The sequence below is a fragment of the Peromyscus eremicus genome, chromosome 6 (assembly GCF_949786415.1).
Source record: "Peromyscus eremicus chromosome 6, PerEre_H2_v1, whole genome shotgun sequence".
Lineage (NCBI taxonomy): Eukaryota > Metazoa > Chordata > Mammalia > Rodentia > Cricetidae > Peromyscus > Peromyscus eremicus.
Genome location: NC_081421.1, coordinates 115,385,928 through 115,407,161, shown reverse-complemented (window position 1 = coordinate 115,407,161; position 21,234 = coordinate 115,385,928). Strand labels below are relative to the sequence as shown.

Genomic DNA, 21,234 nt, shown 5'->3' with positions numbered 1-21,234 from the left:
ATGAAGGTGCGCCCAGTAACACAAGAGAAACAAAAACCTGAATGTATATGTGAAAGGCCTATAGAATTAAAAGTCAGTGCTCATGGATATTCTAGATGAGCAGCTGGTTCTGTTTGACTATCTGTGATTACTATCCTTTGTAAAAAAAAAAAAAAAATAGTTTTCTTCCTTTCTTCTGACTCATTCCCAGTCTTACTTTCTAATCTATTTTGTTTGTTATAATCCTCTTTTATAATCATGATGGGCCTCTAGAATGAAAAGTAATAATGATAAATGCCATTTTTAAAATGTTCTAATAAATACTAGGAACTGAGTTTATTACATATTTAAGAATATTACAGATATGTTTAGGATATAAATAGAATTATAAAATGGATCTCTGTATGTTTCTCACAAGCTGTGGCAATCATCAACTCATGCTTGGTCATATTTCATCTATACTTTTACTCATTTGCAGCATATCTCACTCAAGTTTCATATAATTTTGTTCATAACTGTTTTTCAAGGGAATTAAAACAGCAGATGAAGTTCAAGAATCCTGTCAATGTTCATAAGCACAAAGTAATGGGGAGTCTTTGTAGGCAGGGAGTTTTCTTTGGGAGTGCCAACACTGTCACATAGTAACTGTTTACTAAGATTCTTCCCTGAGGACTAGCTGGTACTGGAAAGTGCCATGCAAGCTTCTAAGGGAGGGAAGTAACCTATAGTCCTACCTGGCTGTGATGCCTGTTGTCTTAGTTACTATTCTATTGCTGTGAAGAGACACCATAACCAAGGCAACTCTTACAAAAGAAAGCATTTAGTTGGGGGCCTTGCTTACGGTTTCAGCAGGTTAGTTCGTTATCATCATGGTGGGGAGCATGGTGGGACATAGGCAGACCTGGTGCTGGATGAGTGGCTGAGAGCTACATCCTGATCTGCAGGCAGCAGCCAGAGCACCACTGGGCCTGGTATGGGCTTTTGAAACTTGTAAGCTCACCCCCAGTAATACCTTTCCTCCAACAAGGCCACACTTCCTAATCCTTCTAATCCCTCTCAAACAGTTTACCAACTGGTGACTAAGCGTGCAAATATCTGAGCCTATGGGATCCATTTTCATTCAAACCACCACACCTGTGAACTCTAAGAATGACCAGCATGGCTCAGTGTCCTGAGGGTACAGCAGTGGCACACACACCTTGGCAGTAACCAACAGCTCTCTAATTGGACTTAAGGTCCACAACTAACAACAGGGAAACCATGCCTAGTGTTGGAAACATAACCAACTACCCAGGGCTAGTAAGTCATGTCTTGGATCTTGGAGGATCCACCACTTTAATAAATCAGCATAACTCCTAACTGCATTCTAAATAGTTAATCCTTATACCCACAGGTAATCATAGCGCTCTCCCCTCAGCAAAGAAACTTTTTTTGCAACAGATAAGAACTGTTTCATAAAACCACAGCTGATCAAAATGCAGAGAACGAATGATCATGTGGTACCTAGCCCCAACCGACAACATCTACAAGGTACTCCTGTCCCTAAGGCTTAGGGGAAGTCATGGAAGAGGGTGGCCAAAGGATTTAAAGAGCCATAGGATCAGGACGTTTGCTGTAAGACTGCATCTGGAAATATCAGAGAAGCTGCACGCATAAGTCTCACCAGTGTGACTCTTAAACATGACCTGCACAAGGACAACACCAACAGACGTGCTGACGTGGAGGGGAACTCTCATGATGCTCTAGTCCTGGACAAAGAACTACAGGAATGCTGAGAGCCCGAGAAAAAAAAAAATCTTCCTCAGGGAAGAGTCCCCCTCGCTGGTTATCCACTACTAAATGGTTAGCCCTGAAAACATACTTATAAGTAACATGATACAGACTGAGCAGGCTATAATTATATATTTAGGAACATATATGTATAGCAGTAATTAAAGAAATAGAACATGAATTTGAGAGATAGTAAGGAAGGGTACATAAGAAGGATTGGAGGGAGAAAAGGAAAGGGAAAATGATGTAATTATATTTTAGTTTGAAAAAAATAAAGATTCTGTGTAGTGTAGTTGAAATCTCATAAGCTTCTAGTGTGGTGATATATTGTGTACCCTAATACAATTTGCCTGAAAATCAGAGAGACAAAGGAACAAACCACTGCCACGTCTCACCTCGCCAACTCCACGAATCCTCTGACTGAACGCCTCTGAGTCCTCAGCCAAAAGCTCTCCAGCTGAAAAGCCTTTAGTTCCTGTTTCCTTACGTCTTATATACCTTTCTCTGCCCAGTCATATCACTTCCTTCTTAGTGGTGAGATTAAAGGCGTGTGACTCCCAAGTACTGGGATTAAAGGTATGTGCCACCACTGCCTGTCTTGTTTCTCCCTTAGACTGTATCAATCTCGTGTTGCCCAGTGTGGCCTTGAACTCAAAGAGATCCAGACATATCTCTGCCTTCTGAGTGCTAGGATTAAAGGTGTGTGCCATCATTGCCTGGCATCTATGTTTAATTTAGTAGCTTGTTCTGTTCTCTGATCTTCAGGCAAATTTTATTAGGGTATACAATATATCACCACATTCTAGGATTCATCTTTCTCTGATTCTTCAGTGTGTCATTTATTTGTTGATTTTATTTATTTATTTATTTATTTGTTTGTTTGTTTGTTTTTTGAGACATGGTCTCACTTGCAGTTGTGACTGGCCTGGAACTTGTACTCATCCTCTTGTCTCTGACTCCTGAGGTGGGGATAACAAGCATATGTTACTACTTCCTGCTACACACTTTGATTTAAAATGGTTGATTTGTTAGCTTGCATAAAGCTTTTGTTTTCTTTAGGTGGATTTGTAGTTCGTTATACTGTTAGAATGTTACTGTCACAGTGATGAGCATGTGATAACAATGATGAAAGGCAAGAATGGGAGAGAAATTAGTTCTGCTGGCCCTGCTATTTGAGACATAGTCACTGAAATTAACCTAGTAAGTAATATGTTTCAAATATGCAAAGGTAATTTTAAAAAATAAAGAGGTAGTAGTTCTTAATTTTAGTGTAAATCTTAAAGTGAGTAAACTGCCTACTCCTTAATCTGTTTCAGAGTATTGAAACAAAAGTGGAATTCATTTTGGGAATGGCTGAGACATCAATGAGGAAGGTCACGGTAATTGATTCCACAAGTGAAAGTATCATCTTTCACATCACAAACACTAATATGTAAAGAGAAAAGCAAGTACACAGTATATGCTTGGAGAATTGTCCTTTTTATTTTCCTTTTCTATTTCTGTGGTCTAGGGCCACAAAGATGATTGTTGGAAATGGTTCTCTCAGATTCTGTAGTGAAGAAAATAAATTAACAGTAGATTGATAACTTTATTGCACAAGCTATATTAATTGTTTTCATTATAAGATTGTAAATTTGGGGCTGGTGAGATAGCACAGGGGTTAAGAGAACTTGGTGTTCCTGCAGAGGATGGTTCTCAGCACCCACATGGTACCTCCATCATCCATAAGCATGCACGTGGTACACATATGTACATGCAAACAAAACATTTATATATTTAAAAGACATAAAGCTAAAACAGATTTTTAAAATTTTAAATATTTCAAATGGACTACAATTCTTGAGTTCTGAGTATGCTAACCTGTATGACTATTCAAGGAACTACACTTTCAAAGCGATCACTGGAGTGTCAGTCTGGTACAGTGAGTCTCTTAGAAACCAGTCATGTTTTCAGATAATATCAAAGTTTAAATTTTTTTCATTGCTATCTGTTGAGAAACTGGAATTGTATTAGTGTGTGTGTTAAGCATTTCCCTTTAAATAGTTAATACAGGATCAAATAGTAAAAGGACCAGTATCTTTGTAAAGGGGCTAAATGTGTCCCTGTGAGCTGAGTGATGTGTTATCTTAACATCTATGTTAGAAAGAGCTAAGCAGTACTTCCTTTTGCTTCCATATGCATGAAATGATCCCTGAATGGGTAACTAATAATAGTGGTTGTATATTGTAGAAGATGTGAACTGGACAGATGGGACAAGACAAGGGGGAAACTTCATTGCATACACTTGTGAAAATACTCCTGCAGAATCCCAGCACTAGGGAAGCTGGGGCCAGTCTGAGCTATAGAGGAAACCACTGTCTCAAAAAAAAAAAAAATGTTGAAGAAATGATGGTGAAATCTCCTATATTTGTGGATTGCCTCCCCATGAATTAATTCATTTTTTTCTTTCATTTAAAGTGATTTCCTTATAGCATTATATAATGAATCTCTTATGTCCTGTCTTGCAGTCTCTTCACTTTCATTAGCATATATGGATCTTTTACTTAAAAACTGTGTGTGTGAGTGTGCATGCCGTAGAGGGCAGAGGACAATGTGGAGAAGCTAGTTCTGGCTCTCTCAGTGTTTACCTCTGCAGGGGTTCCAGGGACCTAGCTCAGGTGCACAGGCATAAGTGGCAAGCACTTTTTCCCTCCTGACTCATCTCAGCAGCCTGTACCTTTTACTTATAATGCCTAAATGTCAAGTTTGGTAATTATAAATAAGATTTTAAAAGTTTGAGTAATTTTTATCACATAATATTATCTCTAAAATTTAATTTTCATTAAGATTGCTTTGCTATATTTAGACTTATTTCTAAGTCATCTTAGACCACTCACCCAAAATTAAGAAACTGGACTACATTAACGAAAAAACAGATCCTAAAAAGATGGCTCAGCAATTGGGAACACCTTCTGCTCTTCCAGAGAACCTGAATTCAGCCCCAAGCACCCACATCAGGCAACCCACACACCCCTGCAACTCCAGTTCTAGATTCAATAACCTCTGGTCTCTGCTGGCACCTGCACACATGTGCATATGAACTTATGCAGGCATATACTCATAAATAAACATAAAATAAACATAAAATAAATAGCTTCAAAATTAGAGCTTTGTGTAAAAGACAGTCAATGTCATGACCTCTCAACTGACTGGATAGCCTTTTTTTTAGATTCAGCTTAAATGATCAAAACATAGTACAGACTCTGTGTTAATGGGAATACCTTCCAGTTACACAGAAAAGAGGAAGTGAGAGTGCATTGTTTGACCTCCTACAGCTGACAGATGCTCCTAGAAATATTGATTCTTGGTTATTCTTAGACCACCATCATCACCTGGGAATTTGATATACCATTTCTTGGGTCCTGAACGGGTAACTGGTGACGGTGGAAAGGTGGGGGTTACTGCAACAGTCACTTCCGGTGACCCTGATGCAGGCACATATGGAGAGCCTCTGCCTTGGAATATGGTGCATTTCGAACTCTAGTGAAATACAGAGCTTTCAACATGCTAGCTCTAATTTTGAAACAGCTGCGGCATTAAGTTTTAGATAATGAGCCCAAACCCAGCTGGAATTGAGTCCTAGTTACTCCTTATTCTTGTTATTTACTAGTGAATGGAGTACCAGGTGCAGCTGCTGCACTGTGGAAATAGTTCAGCTTTGTAGACAGTCCTGGCATTTCTTTCTTGATTTTGAAAAGGCTTTAATCTTCCAATAGTATTTATCTCAACAATCAAAGCACATATACTTAATGGCAATTTGTACTTATGCTAAAAATTGACAAAAACCTCTCAATCTTTTTGCCACTTAATACCAAAATTAATATTTTAGCGGGATTACAAAGCTTACATTTAATTCAATCCCCAGTCTTGCATCTTTTCACCAGTGTTTGCATACTAAGAATTTTTTCAAGTGTCTTTCCAGCATAATTTATTTTGTACCTCTCACATCCTTTACATTTTCACATCTTTGTTTTTACTTGTGAGTGGAGTGGTTCACTACCTGAGCTTCACAGTCGTTATGTGCAGTATGTTGTAGTGAGTTTCTGTGCCTTCCAGAAACATCCCAAAGCAGTATCCCTGCATCATAAAACAAGCCTGTATGTTCTACAGGTGATTATCTGCCACCCTGTACTAAATATGGTTATTTACTGGTGGACAGCACAGTAAGAACTACTTAGACTGATCATTAATAATCTTGTGGTTGTTACTGGGGACTTGTATTCTGTTGTGTTCTATATGTGGGGCAGTGGTGGTGAGAGAGGTGGAGCCTGCAGCTCAAAGCCATTGGCCTCAGACCCCTTCTTTGAAGCGTTCTGTTTGACCTCACCTTCATGAGCTCATTCATGCTTTCGACATCAGCTGGGTTACGACTCTCCTTTTCTGCTGTTTGGTGTCCTGCTGGTCCACTGTCTGTCTGTTGGTATCCTGAGATGTGTATTTTCAGAGGTCCACCCATGACCACCCAGACGTTGGATGGCTATGTGAAAATCGCTTCATCTAAACCCTTACTTCGTCGAGTTTCGCACTCGCCCTGAGAATGGATGTGGGTCAGCTTACACTCCGACACTTTTCACTTGGTCTCGAGCACAGCTGTTTGCACAGGGCTGCCTTCTTCACTGAGGTGCCTTACTGGTGGAGTTGTCCGGAGAACCTCATGTGTGCTCTCAGTAATGAAGAGCGGAATTCCCTCTGCTCCTAGGCACCTGTTCAGTCACTTGTCGTCCACAGGCATCCATCTCTCATCAGCATTATCCCCCTCGCTGCGGCCCTGGGAGGAAAGGCAGGCAGGCAGGCAGTGCCACAGCTCTGCGTTCGTTGCCAGCACTGGTGCTGTGCCTTCTGAAGAACAGTCCTGTTCCTGGACCCCTTCGCAGAAGCAGTATTCTGTCACTTTGAACCTGCTTGGTGTGCCTCTGTGAAGGTTCTGTGACTATAAACTGAGTGTACATTATTCCCTTTCATAGTGTGTGCTTACTATCAGGGCTTGTTGTGAGTTCAGGGTCAGCCTGAGCTACACAGTGAGTTCCAAGCCAGCCTAGGCTACAGGTGTAAACTGTTTCAAAACAAAACAAAACACCCAAGGAAACAAAACATGTCCTGGTGTGGCGCTCCCAACATTGTTATGACGACTGCCGAGCCGTTCACCTCCTGCCCCACTTTGCACACGCTCTTCTTGGGCCTAGAGTGTTTGTCCAACCTTCTCCAGCCCATTCCCCCTCTTTGTTTGTCCTCCGCAGAAAGGATTTTCTTTCTTTCCTCAGCCATCTCCTAGGAATCCTTGGGTAGCCTTCCTGCTTTTGCAGCTTCGTTACAATATAGACTTTCTCATGGACAGAGTCTTGATGTGTCACCCAGGCTGACCTCAGGCTCCCTGCACTGGGACTAAGTGCTGTGATTATGTTGGCTCATTCAAGCTTCCCAAGCATAGCTTTTTCTCCAAAAGCTGAAACAATACTTAAGCATTAATAATTAGTTAGTAAACCTGGTGTGAAAATGACTTCCTTATAAATGATCATAGCATTCCCATTACTTAAGCTGCACAGAAACATTGTGACTGCTCCATTCATGAAATCAATTCTTCAACATACAGATATATCTTATGAGGCAAATTTGGAGTTTAAGATAAGGATTTGACATAGATGTAAGCATGGGCATTGGGGACAGAAGGGAGGACATGAAGTGTGGCTTTTCCAGCTACGTTGTTCCAAGATGAGCTTGTCTTCATATCACTGCATAAAATGCAATTATGTTAGGTGATTACGTACCCACTCCCTTCCTGCTTAGCTGTTGGGGACCCACTAACTTCTGGTTTTGTTTTGCTTTGCTTGCTCTGTTATGAGAATTCATAGCTTTGTGGAATGTAGTGTTTGTTTACTCCAGAGAGTCCCTGGTTTCAGGTCTGTTCTAGAGTCCTTTCTGTTTCATCCTTTGGTCCTCACCCAGTGTCTGGATCAACAGCTTTACCCCCATCCCAACCTCCTGGAAAGCTTGCCTTTACTAGTTACCTAAAAGACCTTCTATTGAGCCAGTCTTCATAGGCTATTACTACAGAGACAGGGCTTCCTTTTCTTCACAATAATGGGATATTTTGCCATGCATTGCCCTACTGTAGATTTTCTCAATAGTTCTCTCTGTATGCAGCATGATGCTCTAGTTCACACACATTCTGGATGTCCTCTAGTCTGTAGTATGTGCCTTAAATGTCACTTATTATCCCTTAAGACATGAATACAAATGTCTTAAGAACGGTCCTTGTGATTTAAGAAAGTAATTACTACATTTTAATAGGAACGTAGGCTCCAGTGACCGGTAAAGATCTGGAATTTGACAACTTTATACTTAATCTTCTTGACTCCAGCTTTATGCAGTATTATCTATATAAATTCTTTTAAAAATTAGATGAATTTATGTTTACTTAAACATGTGGAATTGTTCCTGGTCCATAGAAAGGCCCTGATATAAGTGAAGTATTTTTTTTTCAGCTGCTTCCTATTACTGTTGTTATATAGTTCCATAATCATTATAGTAGCATGTATTATTTATTAACTGCTACCCATGCTTTATGCCTTTCCCCATTTGTCATCACCACAGTTGGAAAGCAGTCCCGTCTGGTCAAGGCTCAGCGTATTCAGCATGTCTTCTAGATCACTCCTCCCCTATTCTTGGACTTGGAAGTACTTTGTCTTCATAGCATTTGTTAGAGTGACATTCACTCAATTCTGTACAAGATGGTAACTGAAGTAAGAACACTTAAGACATTACTAAAATTTGAAAAGTAATTTGAGATATAATGCTTTGTTAAAGCTCATGAAAAAGAAACAGAATAATTGGATTGGACTCCATTATGCTTCAGAGTATTGAAGTTATTGAAATGAGGAAAGAACAGTGATTGAAGTCAACAGTTGATTTTTTTTTTTTACAATACTTTACTTTTTATAAATGTGTATGTGGAATAATTACTGATTGGTAAAAAGGCAAGGAAAGGTATGGAAGACTATTTTTTCCACAAACACTGTCATCTTTACTGCCCATGTAGTAATCCACCAACAAGAGAAAACAATGACTTGTTTCATGAATGCTTGTGAATGGTACTTAGAATATTGTACAGTTAATGGATTGTTAAAATGGTAGGAATTTAAGAATTATGTTGCTTTGGCATTGATTTTTTAACATTAAAAATTTTAAAATAATGATACATTAGTAAGAGGTTCCAAAGATAATACAGCATGTTTTGTTTTTTAGTTCCTAGAAAAGAGTTGAGTACTATCCATCTGTTTCACTAAAATAATCACAAAATACTTTGCAAAATCAAAAATAAAAAAACATTTTCTGTAAGTAACTTAACAGCTTTAAAGAGTATTCCGCTGTACTGTGTCTCACAGTATTTGGCTGTAAAGTTGGGCCCCTTCTCTTCTAACCACAGTGAGAAAAATAGTAAATTTTAGCTGATACAGTGTGGAGCACAGACTCTGGGGTCAGATTGACTTGGAATTGTGTTCTTACATCAGTAATCAGCCAGCAGTCACTTCCTTGACATCAGTTTCTTGACTAAGTAGAGATAATAATGGGCTTCTTAGAGTTCCTACAAAAATAAAATGTGAGGTAGTGTTGCAGGATATTTGTTTAACTATGCAAGGATGTGTTGCATTTGTTTAACTATGTAAAGATGTGTTGCATTTTTTTATGTTGCTGAGTGTTTGTTTAACTATGTAAAGAAGTATTGCCTTTGTTTATGTTGTGGAATATTTAACTATGTAAAGAAGTGTTACATTTGTTTAATTATGTAAAGATGTGTCGCTGTTTTACCTTACCTGCCTAAGGCACCTAAAGCTGAACAGGGAAAATAGTAAGAGAGGAGGGACAGGCAGGACTTCAGGGACCAGACAGACAGACATGGAGGAAGCAATAAGTAGGACATACAGAATGAATGAAAGAGTAAAAAGGCCCAAGGCAAAATGTAGATGAATAGAAACAGGTTAAATTAAGTTAAGAGCTAGTGGGGTGCGCATAAGATAAGGATGAGCATTCCTAACTAATAAGTCTCCTTGCCTGTATTTAGGAGCTGATTGGTGGCCCAAAGAAAATTCCAACTACAATGGTCAATGGTGCCCACCGTGGGGCCCAAATTTCCACAGAGGGCCTGAGAAAGCTGTAAGAGAGAGAGAGAGAGAGAGAGAGAGAGAGAGAGAGAGAGAGAGAGAGAGAGAGAAATGGATACAGCTCCTTTAAGAGGCACTGCTGTGCAGCAGAGCACTTAAGCAGCTGGAACACTAAGTAGAAACAGCAAGCTAGGTAAAAACACCTGCCACAGTGCAGGCACCCACTACCTAGAGCTGGGGTGGTTTAATGCAGCTCTTGGTTAAACACAGCTCCTGGCCAGGCACCTGGGCTTAAGGCTCAGCTCTCAGGGACCAAAGAGGGGTGGAGCCAACCACCAGAGCCACACAGCAAGGGCCTAGCTGCCACTTAGCATTTTAAGGTTTGGCTTAAGCAGTCCGAGAGTGCTATAGGTACATAGTAAAACAGGTTCAGACCAAACAAAACAAAACAAAACACAAACAAACAAACAAACAAAAAACTTTAAACAGATTACAGCATCTGTAGGTTCTAAGGAAAAGAAAAGAAAATGGGTATAGACAGTCATAAGGAAAAAATAGTTTAAAAAGAATTAGGTAAAATCTTTAAAGAAAAGGTAAATGAATATAAAAAGAATAAGCAACATAAAGATGGGAAATCCACAGGGAGTCTGGATCCTGTATGGTGCTTTGTTGACTTTGAATTTTTTGCATGCTGATGAGTGAACAGCTGCTGAGAGACATGGGGTTGTAAAAAGAACTGCTGAATTAAACCAGCCTAGATACTTTTGGATGTCTTAACTTTAAAATGGAATTCAGAAAAATGTATTGCGTTGGGGGAGAGGTTATGCTCTTGTTTCCACAGGAAATGAAAGACTAGATTCCTTCAAAATTAAAACAGACCAGATTTGATAGGAGGAAACACGCTGGAAATCTTGGCTCCTGACATCAATAAGCCTAGAAAAACAAGACAGGTGACATATATGCTGATCTCTTGACAGGGGAACAGCTCTGAGACTAGATGAGACATGATAAATCTTGTTGGTTACAGAGTCCTCATGACTTATTACATGCCATCTTTTCAAATGGCATGGATAGAGGTTTGGTTATACAGTTCAAGCAAACTTATAATGTTGACAGATATGTTTTACCTGTTCCATCATAAAACAAAGACTCATCTTTGGCTGGCTTGTGTACAATGCACAGTACATTCTTGTGTTAGTGTGTGTGTGTGTGTGTGTGTGTGTGTGTGTGTGTGTGTGTGTGTGTTACCTTTGAAAGTTTGTATGTTTTCAGAGCAAGAGGGCCAGACACCAATGAAAATAGGTGGCCCAAGTGATCCAGCATTTCAGAGTGCCTCTGTTGCAGTTTCCTCAGAGTTCTGCATTCAGAACAACTTCAAGGCTGCTGGCTGAGCTAGTCCACTCTAGACTATTCTAGCCAGGACTTCAGATAAGCCTTGCACTTTCCCATTACACAGAGATAGGACAACAAATGTTACAGCTAGTTTTCTTAAGATTTGACTATTACCTCAATTTTCTCAGGGTCCCTTGGGGATGCTTTTGTCCCCTAGACAACAGGAAGCAGGCTAGAGAATACACTGCCTATATTTCCAAGAGGTGCTGTGGGTGGTTTTTGGTCATTTGGTGTGTTGTGGATGTTTGTCATTCCGTGGAGATATAGGCATATAGGATAAAAATTCATCTCAAATATTTTACATTAGTATGGATTTTTATATATTGATACAAATTAAGGTTTGTAATCCTGTATATATGTTTCTATTCTTGTTTAAAGTATTGTACCTGTGCAGCTCATTTAAAAAAGTAAAGTTCTAATCCTTGAAAGCTATTATTATAAACTGTTTAGGATAATTAAGAAATGCAGGTTAATAGTTAGTCATCTATAACACAACTAAAGAAGTACTCCTATTCCTCCCAATCCTGTGGCAGCCACCAGTCTGTTCTGGTTTAATGAACTTACCTATTTTAAATACAGCATTATGATCTTTAATTTCTTGCTTTGTTTACTTATTTTGACATGCATCTTTTACTCTTTTTAAGGAGGAATAATATGTTCCATATATGTTCCATGTGTCATTTATCTCTTGATGGATCTCTGAACTGTTTTTATCTTTTGGCTTTAGAGAAAAGTGCTATTGTAGACATAAGTATTTGCTTAAATAAATACCTGTGTTCAGTTTCTTGGAGTATCTACCTAGGAGTGGAATTGCTGAGTCATATTCTGTACTTAAAATTTTGAGAAATGCTAGAGTATTTTCCATTGTAAATACACTTACAGTCTTACCAACAATGTTCTGCTTCCTCTGCTTCCTCATGAACACTGTTTAATAATTGCTGTCCTAGTGAGTGAGTCCCACGTGGCACTTCATTGTACTTTTGATCCGTGTTTCCCCATGACGGTTTCCAGCATCTCTTTATGTGTGTTTCCATTTGTGTGTCATCCTTATTGATTAAAAGTTATTCTCATGTATGTGTATGTGCTATATGTTTTTCCTGTATTCTTCTTCTATCTGTATTGATACTGTGTTGACAAATATTGACACTTTATTTCATTTGTATTCACTTTAAATATATTTTTAAAAGTTCTTTTGACATTTTGTTTTCTGTTCTGGGTTTTGTTCTCTGGACTCTTGTACTTTGTTGTGTATTTCTATTTTCTGCATTCTTGTGAATGTTTTTATAAAATTACATTTTATCCTAGAGTATTTTGTGTATAGTATTTTTGTAGGTTCTTTCAACATTATTTCTTTCATTATATAAACATCATATTTCCCTTTGCTGATGTCATTTTACAAAGTCACAGGAAGTGTAGAAACCACAGCTCCATTTAGGCCTTTTTATTCTCTGTTTATAACATCGTCTTAATATTTGCTATGCATAAATTTGAACCAAATTTCATACTTTAATTTTTGCTTTTGTTGTTTAAATACACTTTCAAAAACTCAAAAGGAGAAGAAACGTTCATTATATTATTCATTTTGGGGGGGTATTGTCAATATTTTTACTCCATTATTTGCTTTTTATTTAAAATTTTTGAATTCATACATGAATGCTGTATTTATATTATTTCCACCCTTCCTTTTCCTCTTTCTCTCCAACTCCTCCTGTGTTCTCCACTCTCTATCAAATTCATAACCTCTTCTTTATTATTTATACATACATATAATCTATGGAGTCCATTTAATGTTGTCCATATGTGTGTTTAGGGCTAACAACATGAAATTAAATAACAATCCAGGGCTCATTTCTGGAGAAAACTGCTTCTGGTATCTCAGCAGCCATAAATTGCCTGTTAGCTCTTCATCTCGGAGTAGGGCATTGTGAGATTTTCCTCATACCCCGTGGCATGTCAACTGATGCTGTCATTCTGCAGGACTTGTTTAAGTGACCACTATTTTTTAGATTATATGGGTGCAGCTTTCCTGTCATATATGGAAGACACTATCTCATAGTAGATGCCCTGGTCCTCTGGCTCTGAAAATCTTCCTGCTGTTCTGTGTTGTTCCCTTAGGTGTAGGGATTGTTAGAAATATATCGGTTGGCATTGGTCAATTGTTTTTTCTGTAGTTTGACTGGCTGTGGATTTCTGTAGTGTTCTCCATCTGCTGCAAAAAGAAGCTTCTTTGATGAGAGGTGAGAGCTGCACTTCCCTTTGGGTATAAGGATATGTATTTAGAATACAGTTAGGGTTATACTGGTTTAGGAAAGTATTAGTAGTAAGTTCTCTTCTTGGGGCCATGACTTCAGCTAGGTGGTTGGCTGTGTTTACAGTATCAGATATGAATTCTCTCCTACTAAGTGTGCCTTTTCCAATTTGATGGCTCTTGCTTATCCCCCAAGACATAAGTGCCGCTATTACACCTTTGGAGACATCATCTCATGCTGGTTATCATTGTCCATAGGCTTTACAGCTTGGTAGGTCTTTTGATTTCTTTTTTCTTTGACTTCTCCAATAGCATCTTCTCACACTTTAAGAGCTAGTCCTTGGAAAAGAGGTTTCCAAATCATTTCCAGCTTTATTTCTCCAAGTTCTATGTCCAAAATGTATGGTGTCTTCAGCAAATAAGGTCTTTCCCTCAGTTTGGGGAGGCCACCAAGGGCAATGGCAATAACCTGTATTGTTTTGGGGTCTCTTGGAATCCCCTGACCAACTCGAAGGGAGGCTTTTCATGCCTAATACTTTCTTTTAAGATTTGAAGATTTTATTTTTATGTTTATGGGTATTTTGCCTATGTGTATATCTGGTCACCATGTATGTGCAGTGCTCACAGAAGTCAGGAAAAGGTATGGGATCCCTTGGAACTAGAACTACAGACATGTGAGTGCTGGGACTTGAACCTGGGTTCTCTGGAAGAACAGAAAGTATTATGACTAAATCATCTCTCTGGTCCTGGTACTAAGGGTTTTGTTAGATAGTCTACAGAATTCCATGGTATTACAATTTTTGCTTAGCTGTTTATAGTCTCAGAAAATCAATTGGAAAAGGCAAGTCCATTTTGTATTTATGGACATTTTTATTCTCTTCATTTTTGTTGTTTCTGTTATTTTCTTTCTTTTTCAATTTAAATTTGCTTTGAATTCTTTCTATCTATGTATCTATGTATCTATCTATCTATCTTTGCCATCTCTTGTGTGTAGACAAGCATTATTTGTCAGAGGACAGCTTACAGGAGTTAGTTCTCTTCATATGTGTCATAGAAATAGAACTTTAGTCTTCAGGCCTGGCAGCAGGTGCCTTTGTCTGAGGCTCCTCATTGGCCCTCAGTTTAGAGAACTTTTAAAAGCCAATCTCTTTTAAGTTTGTTTTATCTGTGATGATTTTAAACATTTTTCCTTTCATACCTATGAGAGTTATCTTCCTCTTCATGTTTGAAAACCGTGTTCTCTGGATCTAGGGTTCTAGCTTCAGTTCTCATGACTGTGTGCTGCCTGTTCTGTGGTTTGCAGCAGGAAATGTGTGCCTGATAGCTCCCACATTCTTTTTTAGGGATGGCTCCGGCTTCTCAAGTTACTTTCAACTTGTTTTGTTAATTATGATGTGTCTTGACCTAGATGGATGTCTTTGGGTCTTGTCTTATTTGGGGTTTCTTGACTCTAAATGTCTTTGTCTCCTGGCAGATGTTAGTTGTAGCCGTGGTTGGTTGAATTTGGTGGTAGCTGTCTTATTTCTCCTTCATTTCTTACACTGTTACAGCACTGTCAGATTACAGCCCGGAGCCTCAGCTTCCCTGGATCCTGGGCCCTGCTTCTGTTTCTCTCTTCTCCGCTCTGCTGTTGAATCCATTCACAAGGTTTTTACCTCGGTTACTAGACTTCAGCTCTCAACTTTCCATGTGGGTCTGTTTGTTTGTTTGTTTGTTTCATTTTTATTGTTCATTTTACATTTGTGGGTGTTTTGCTTGCATGTATGTCTGTGCACCATATGTGTGCCTGGTGCCTGTGAAGGCCAAGAAGGCAGTGGAAAGGGTACTTTCTCTGTACATGGTAACTAGATCTAAGCCAAAATTAAAGGCATGTGCTACCACTCCTGGCTGTTGGCAAATTTTAATAAGCTAGAAAGTAACTAAATTCTAACGAGATTTCAAAAAAGTTTCCGTAAAATAATTTTTTCTAGGTATATTTTATCTGTGAAATACTGTATTCTCTTCTGCATTTTTTTAACTCTTCTGTTGCTGTGACCAAATACCTGACAAGAATTGACTTAAGAGGGTTTGTTTTGACTTACTGTGAAGGGCACACCGTCCACCATGACAGACAGCCTTAGCAGCCAGAATAGCAGGATACTGTTCACATTGGCATCTTCCCTCAGGAAGCAGAGAGAAGATAGAAAGTGGGGCCTGGTTTTAGAAACCCTGGAGACCCACTCATTTCCTTCAGCCAGGTTCCGCGTCCTAAACCTTCCATAACCTTCCAGAAGAGTGCCACTGGCTTTTCAAAGACATGAGCCGGGGGGGGGGGGGGGGGGGGGGCGGCGGGGGGGCGGGGGGGGGCGGGGGGGCGGGGAGCACGTTTCACAGTCCGGCCACAGCACACGCACTCTGGTGTGTGTATGTGTGAGAGAGGATTACTTGAGATAGTGGAGTTCAGAGCTGTGGGTACTATTGTGTGCTACACTTTTAACTATTTATCCCTTTGTTCTTGTATTGCGTCTTTTTATCCTGAAGAAGTAGTTCTGAAGGTCTGGTCTTTTAACAACCATTTTTCCTCAGTTCTTGGGAAGGAAAAGTGTGTTCTGAGCTGAAGCTGTATAGAATCAACTAGATCTTCCTCTTAAAACTTGGCCTGCCTGCATTTCTTTGCTCTATGCCTTGGTTCTTTTTGTTGTCTGTTTTCTTTTGTGTTTTTATCTTGTCTTATGATAATCAAAAGTTAGGCATTCCTAATTTCGTAATTCTATCAAGAACTTAGTTTATTCAGAGTGGCTGTGAAAAGTGTATAGACATTCATTGGGATATATAGACTTTAGTGTGGTGGTTAATTTTGGTATATGACTTTTTTATTTGTAAGGGTTTTTTTATAGTAAAGTTTGTTTTTTTTTTTGTTGTTGTTGTTGTTTTTTTAAAAAAAAGGTAAAGAACTTAGTCCAACTTTCCTTTTCTTTACAGAAAGGGCAATTGCAAGACATGAAGTCCGGGAAATTGAACAGCGACATACAATGGATGGCCCTCGGCAAGATGCAGCTTTAGATGAAGAAGAGGATATAGTCATCATTTATAACAGAGTTCCCAAAACTGCAAGCACCTCGTTTACCAATATCGCCTACGACTTGTGTGCAAAGAATAGGTACCATGTTCTTCACATCAACACTACCAAAAATAATCCAGTAATGTCACTGCAGGATCAGGTAATTTCCGTGTAGGGAATACGAGATGCTTTCTGGCATCTCCTCAAATTTGCTATTGCAAGGGATAAAGAGTTTGAAAGGATGTGTGCACTGTGGTCAGTGAATTGTAAGCAGCTTTTATGTGTGTGTGTGGGGGGGGGGGGGGACTAACTGTTTTCCACATTTATAATCTTCTTAATACTTGATACATTTTCTTGCATATAATCTATAGTCAGAAATTTGTGTACTAAGCAAACTGATAAATAGGTAAAAGTTATGGACACAGTTTTGATATTCTTCCATATGGAATATCTTGGTCGTTGTTTATTTTTTTTGAGACAAGGTTTTTCTATAAACTCCTGGCTGTGCAGGAGCTCACTATGTAGACTAGGCTGGCCTTGAACTCACAGAGATCCACACGCCTCTGCCTCCCAAGTGCTGGAATTACAGGTATGCACCACCATGCCCAGCATGGAGTCATTTTTTTTTTTAACTTGACTAGATGCCTGCAGCAAAAGTTATTTTATTGTCTCAACTTACGATGAGGAAGTGTTAGCTCGATACCTGTATGAAGTTCTTTGTCAGCCTCCTGAATTTCATCTTCAGTAACTCATGTACAATATTAGCCATAAATTAACCTCCTGGAGAACATATAGTGGCTGATGTCTTTATCAAAGTCTTATCTTTTGATTGTCAGGAATTTTATATGATCAAGTGGATAGGTAACTTCATAAAATGGTATTTTAAAATAGAGGAGATTGTTAAATGAAATCTAGTTTATTCATCTCTTCCAAAAGTAGCTTACAGTTTTCCACACACCTGCAGTGATGACTATAATTATAAAGTTCTCATTGTAAATACTGAAGGCAGTGGGTATTTGACCATCATAAAAAGAAACTGAAATTTTTGGTAACCCCAAATGCCACTGGAGTAGCTTTATTAGAAGGTATCCATTATAGTCATACTGCAGCTAGGGCTTCAGCTGTTTGAAAGCAGAGGAACTCGTTTTGTTATGGAATTGAGCATTTTCCCACTGGTAAGCCTATCTGTAACCCTTATACTAAGCAGGGAATAAAACTGATAAGGGTTTTGGCCAGAGAACTATTTTTGAAGGCTAGTGGTAGATGGCATATCATCTACCCATCTGCTTTTTGACTGTAGGATAATTTATTTTTCATAGAATCAAAAAATATACGTCTGTTAGCTAAACCAAGTAATTTTCTGTAAGTGAAACACAAGCTTTTTTACACTGTTGGTTATTAAAAAGTTCACAGCACAATACTGTATATCTCAAGGGACAGCATACTAAATGTTATTTTGTATATATTCTGTATAGTGGGTTTGCGTTGCTGCATTGCACAGCATACCTTGATTTAAAAGAAGCGTGTCAGAATAACGTCAGATTTCCTCAGCAGTATTTTTTTTTTTAAATGTTAGCTTGTTTGTTGGACTTTTACTTATTTTGTGTCCAACCTTCCAAAGTTTTTTGGCAGCTACAAGGCATCTGGCAGTGACACCCATGCTTTTTTTCCTCATGAAATGTAAGTGTGGAGACGCTCCCCACACATGACATTTATCAGCACCATGTAGCTTCGTTTCCAGTTGCGTTTGGATAGGATACAGCTTCTGCATCCCTTGCAGCAGCTTGGTGTTTATATAGAAGGAGGATACAGAGAATCAGAACTGCTGGCCTAAAGCAGTCAGCTTATGTAATGAATAGCACCGAGAGCTTTTTCCTTTTTTTATTGTGGAACACTTTAGGGAAGTAGTCTTAAGCATTAAATGACATATTCCAAGTGTCAGCCAGTAATTCAAAACCTGGTCCTAATGAGGAGTGGCTTATACAGAAGTGTCCCCCGATAGAGTATGTGTAAAGTTTACTCATCTCCTGTGCAGAAGCCATTTTCTAAAATCAAGCCACATTGCAGCTCCCTTTCCTTATCATGACATGTTTAGAGCGCCTTCATTTGCAACCCAAGAAGCTTCATCTGAATGTAAACTTGAAACTATATAATTTTGAAGTCGTTTTTTCAAATATCCCATCTTCTCTACTATACTTCTGGTTTAATGTCATATTTTTGTTGTGCTAGTGTACAGTATTCAGCTAGTTAAGTAGGAGTTAAGGATGGTTTTACTCTTCCTAAGCAAGTAGCATTAAATTGATGTCTGACTTTAGTGAATGTACTGTTGTACAGACCCTCCATTTAAAGCCTAATTGACTCATAAAGCTGGGGCTGTAGTAGGAGACCCTGGTCCATTTGGATCCTTATGTATCCAAATGGAGCTCTTCACTCCAGTCCATTCCAGCTCATCCCAGCCAGCCCAGCTCTACATATCTTGTATGCGCTCTACTAGGCACCATGTAAATACTCACATGCTTAATTACTGTTCTCACAGTCTAGCAGCACAGCACTAGACACGTTTAGTCGATACAGAGCTGGTCAGGGAGATGACAACAGTGGCAGCTTTAGCCATCCTGGAAAGTCACCAGCTTGGCTCTCAAATGTCTCATTTACCTTACTGAACACGCGATATATGCAAAGATTGTGCCATATTCTTTGGGAGAAATACCAATGAAATAAGAAGCCAAGGGATGTCTTTCAAAGAGCTTTTTACAATTTACTTGACAACCTAAGACAAAATCAGAAATTGAGGATAATTAAAACATCAATGTATGATGATCTTACCAAAATGCTGTATGTGGACATAACTAAAGAAAGCAGACATTCATGTCAGAACATCCTGTGAAACAACTCTCCTTGTCTTTTCCAGAGTTTCAGTGTTGTGACAACCAACAGAGGACTAGGTGCTGGGGTGGAGGCTCAATGTGGAAAGCAAACATGTGTGATCTGTAATTGGACTTTTGATTTAAAACATTAAGGTCCTTGTTCATAAATAATACACAATGTTTAAGAAGGAAGTGTGGATGTGTGCTGTTGTCAGGTAGTTGAGAACAATGAGTATGTCTGAGCACATAGAGACAGCATACTGGAAGTGCAATATATTAACAGTTAAGGATCTAGGTTAGCAGTTTGTAGATGTTGGCACTGGACCGTTTCAACTTGTCCATAGTGTAAAGTTTGTTTGCTTTGGACAGCTTCAGATATGCAGGGATGTTGTACCTTAGTCTCCTGTCTGAAATAAAGCAGTTGGGATGGTGGAAGAAGAAAGATTTTTAAAGAGGAGATTAATAGAATATAAAGCATAAGAAACTAAGTGATTAAACTGAAACAACCTTTGTTGGAGTTTGGTTTTTGAGATGGCCTTTAATTCAGATTTTAAAAAAAAGAATTGGCAAGAGCTGGAAAGTTAGCCCAGTGGTTAAGAGTGTTGATTGCTCTTCCAGAGGGCCTAAGTTTGATTCCCAGCACTCACATGGTACCTCACAGTCATCAGTAACTCCAGTTCCAAGGGATCAGTGCCCTCTTCTTACCTCTGTGGGGGCCAGGCATGCATGTGGTACACAGACACACACATGCAGACAAAACACTCATACACATAAAAAATAAAATACATTTTTTTAAAAAAAGAGTTGCTTAGAGAAACAGCTCTTCTGGTTAAGAACAGTAAGTGTGATTGGCAGCATCCTGTGTGGTCTTTGTTAAATCCATTCTGTTCTCATATGCTGAAGTTGATTATATAGGACCCCTCTTGCTGTAAACATTGGAAGCATCTAGCCCTACAGGACAGCATAGTAAAATATTTCTATTGTATGTGCATGTGCGTTTCATTAACTTACTCTCAAGCTGCCTTGTGCTCATTTTCATTAGAGCATACAGTTTGCTATGTGCTGCAGATACTTCTCAGAGCAACATGCTAGCTAATCATTGGTTAAAATGCAGGTTCTCACTCTGAAGGACCAAATGGAGCTTGATGTTCTGAATTTTTAAAAAGCTTCCACTTGATGCTGCAATTTGAGGATCAGTGATTTAGAACACAGTTCAGCAGTATACAAAGACACATTGAGATCTTTCCAGAAAGTTTTATTTATCTTTAAATTCATCTTCCTACTTTGCATAGAGCAACCAAATTTCTTATCCAGTAGCCACACTAGCCTTTAGGATCATTGAGTGTATCAGGCCTTTCTCACTTTAGGACCTCTGTTCTTACCTTCTCTAGAGTGAATTTCACCCTCGGTTGTCTTCCTGTTATCCTTTCAGTGTTTCGGATTAAATGACAGGCCCTTGGACCTTGACTAGCCATCCTATGTTATATTAAATGCTCTTCCAAAGTGTTGGAACCACATCACTCCTAATCCTAATCAATTTATAAAATTAGGTTACAGTCTGGTTTTATTTCTTTTGGTTTTCCTCTGTTGTAGTGTAAGCCCCTTGAGGGCAGACATCTTGCTTGTCTGCTGTATACCCCATGCCTTTTGCCTCAAATGGGTGACCAAGACATGGAAGATACTTGGTGCATTTTTTGTTAAATGAAGAATGTTTAAGCAAATGAGCCAACCTAGATTTTGGTGGTAGTCCTTAGCTGATTACGGCACCATGGTTACAGCTCTAAGCAGAGTCAACCCTCT

The 21,234-nt window shown here is 39.0% G+C and overlaps 1 protein-coding gene across 2 annotated transcripts in view; it reads left to right on the top strand.

The window, feature by feature from the left end:
• Hs2st1 (heparan sulfate 2-O-sulfotransferase 1) overlaps nucleotides 1–21,234 on the top strand; it is a 153,020-nt gene that overhangs the window by 103,144 nt on the left and 28,642 nt on the right. For both annotated transcript variants that reach the window (XM_059266373.1, XM_059266374.1), the window contains exon 2: nucleotides 16,489–16,727. In XM_059266373.1, coding sequence (XP_059122356.1) covers nucleotides 16,489–16,727 — 239 coding nt within the window. The remainder of the gene's footprint in view (nucleotides 1–16,488; nucleotides 16,728–21,234) is intronic.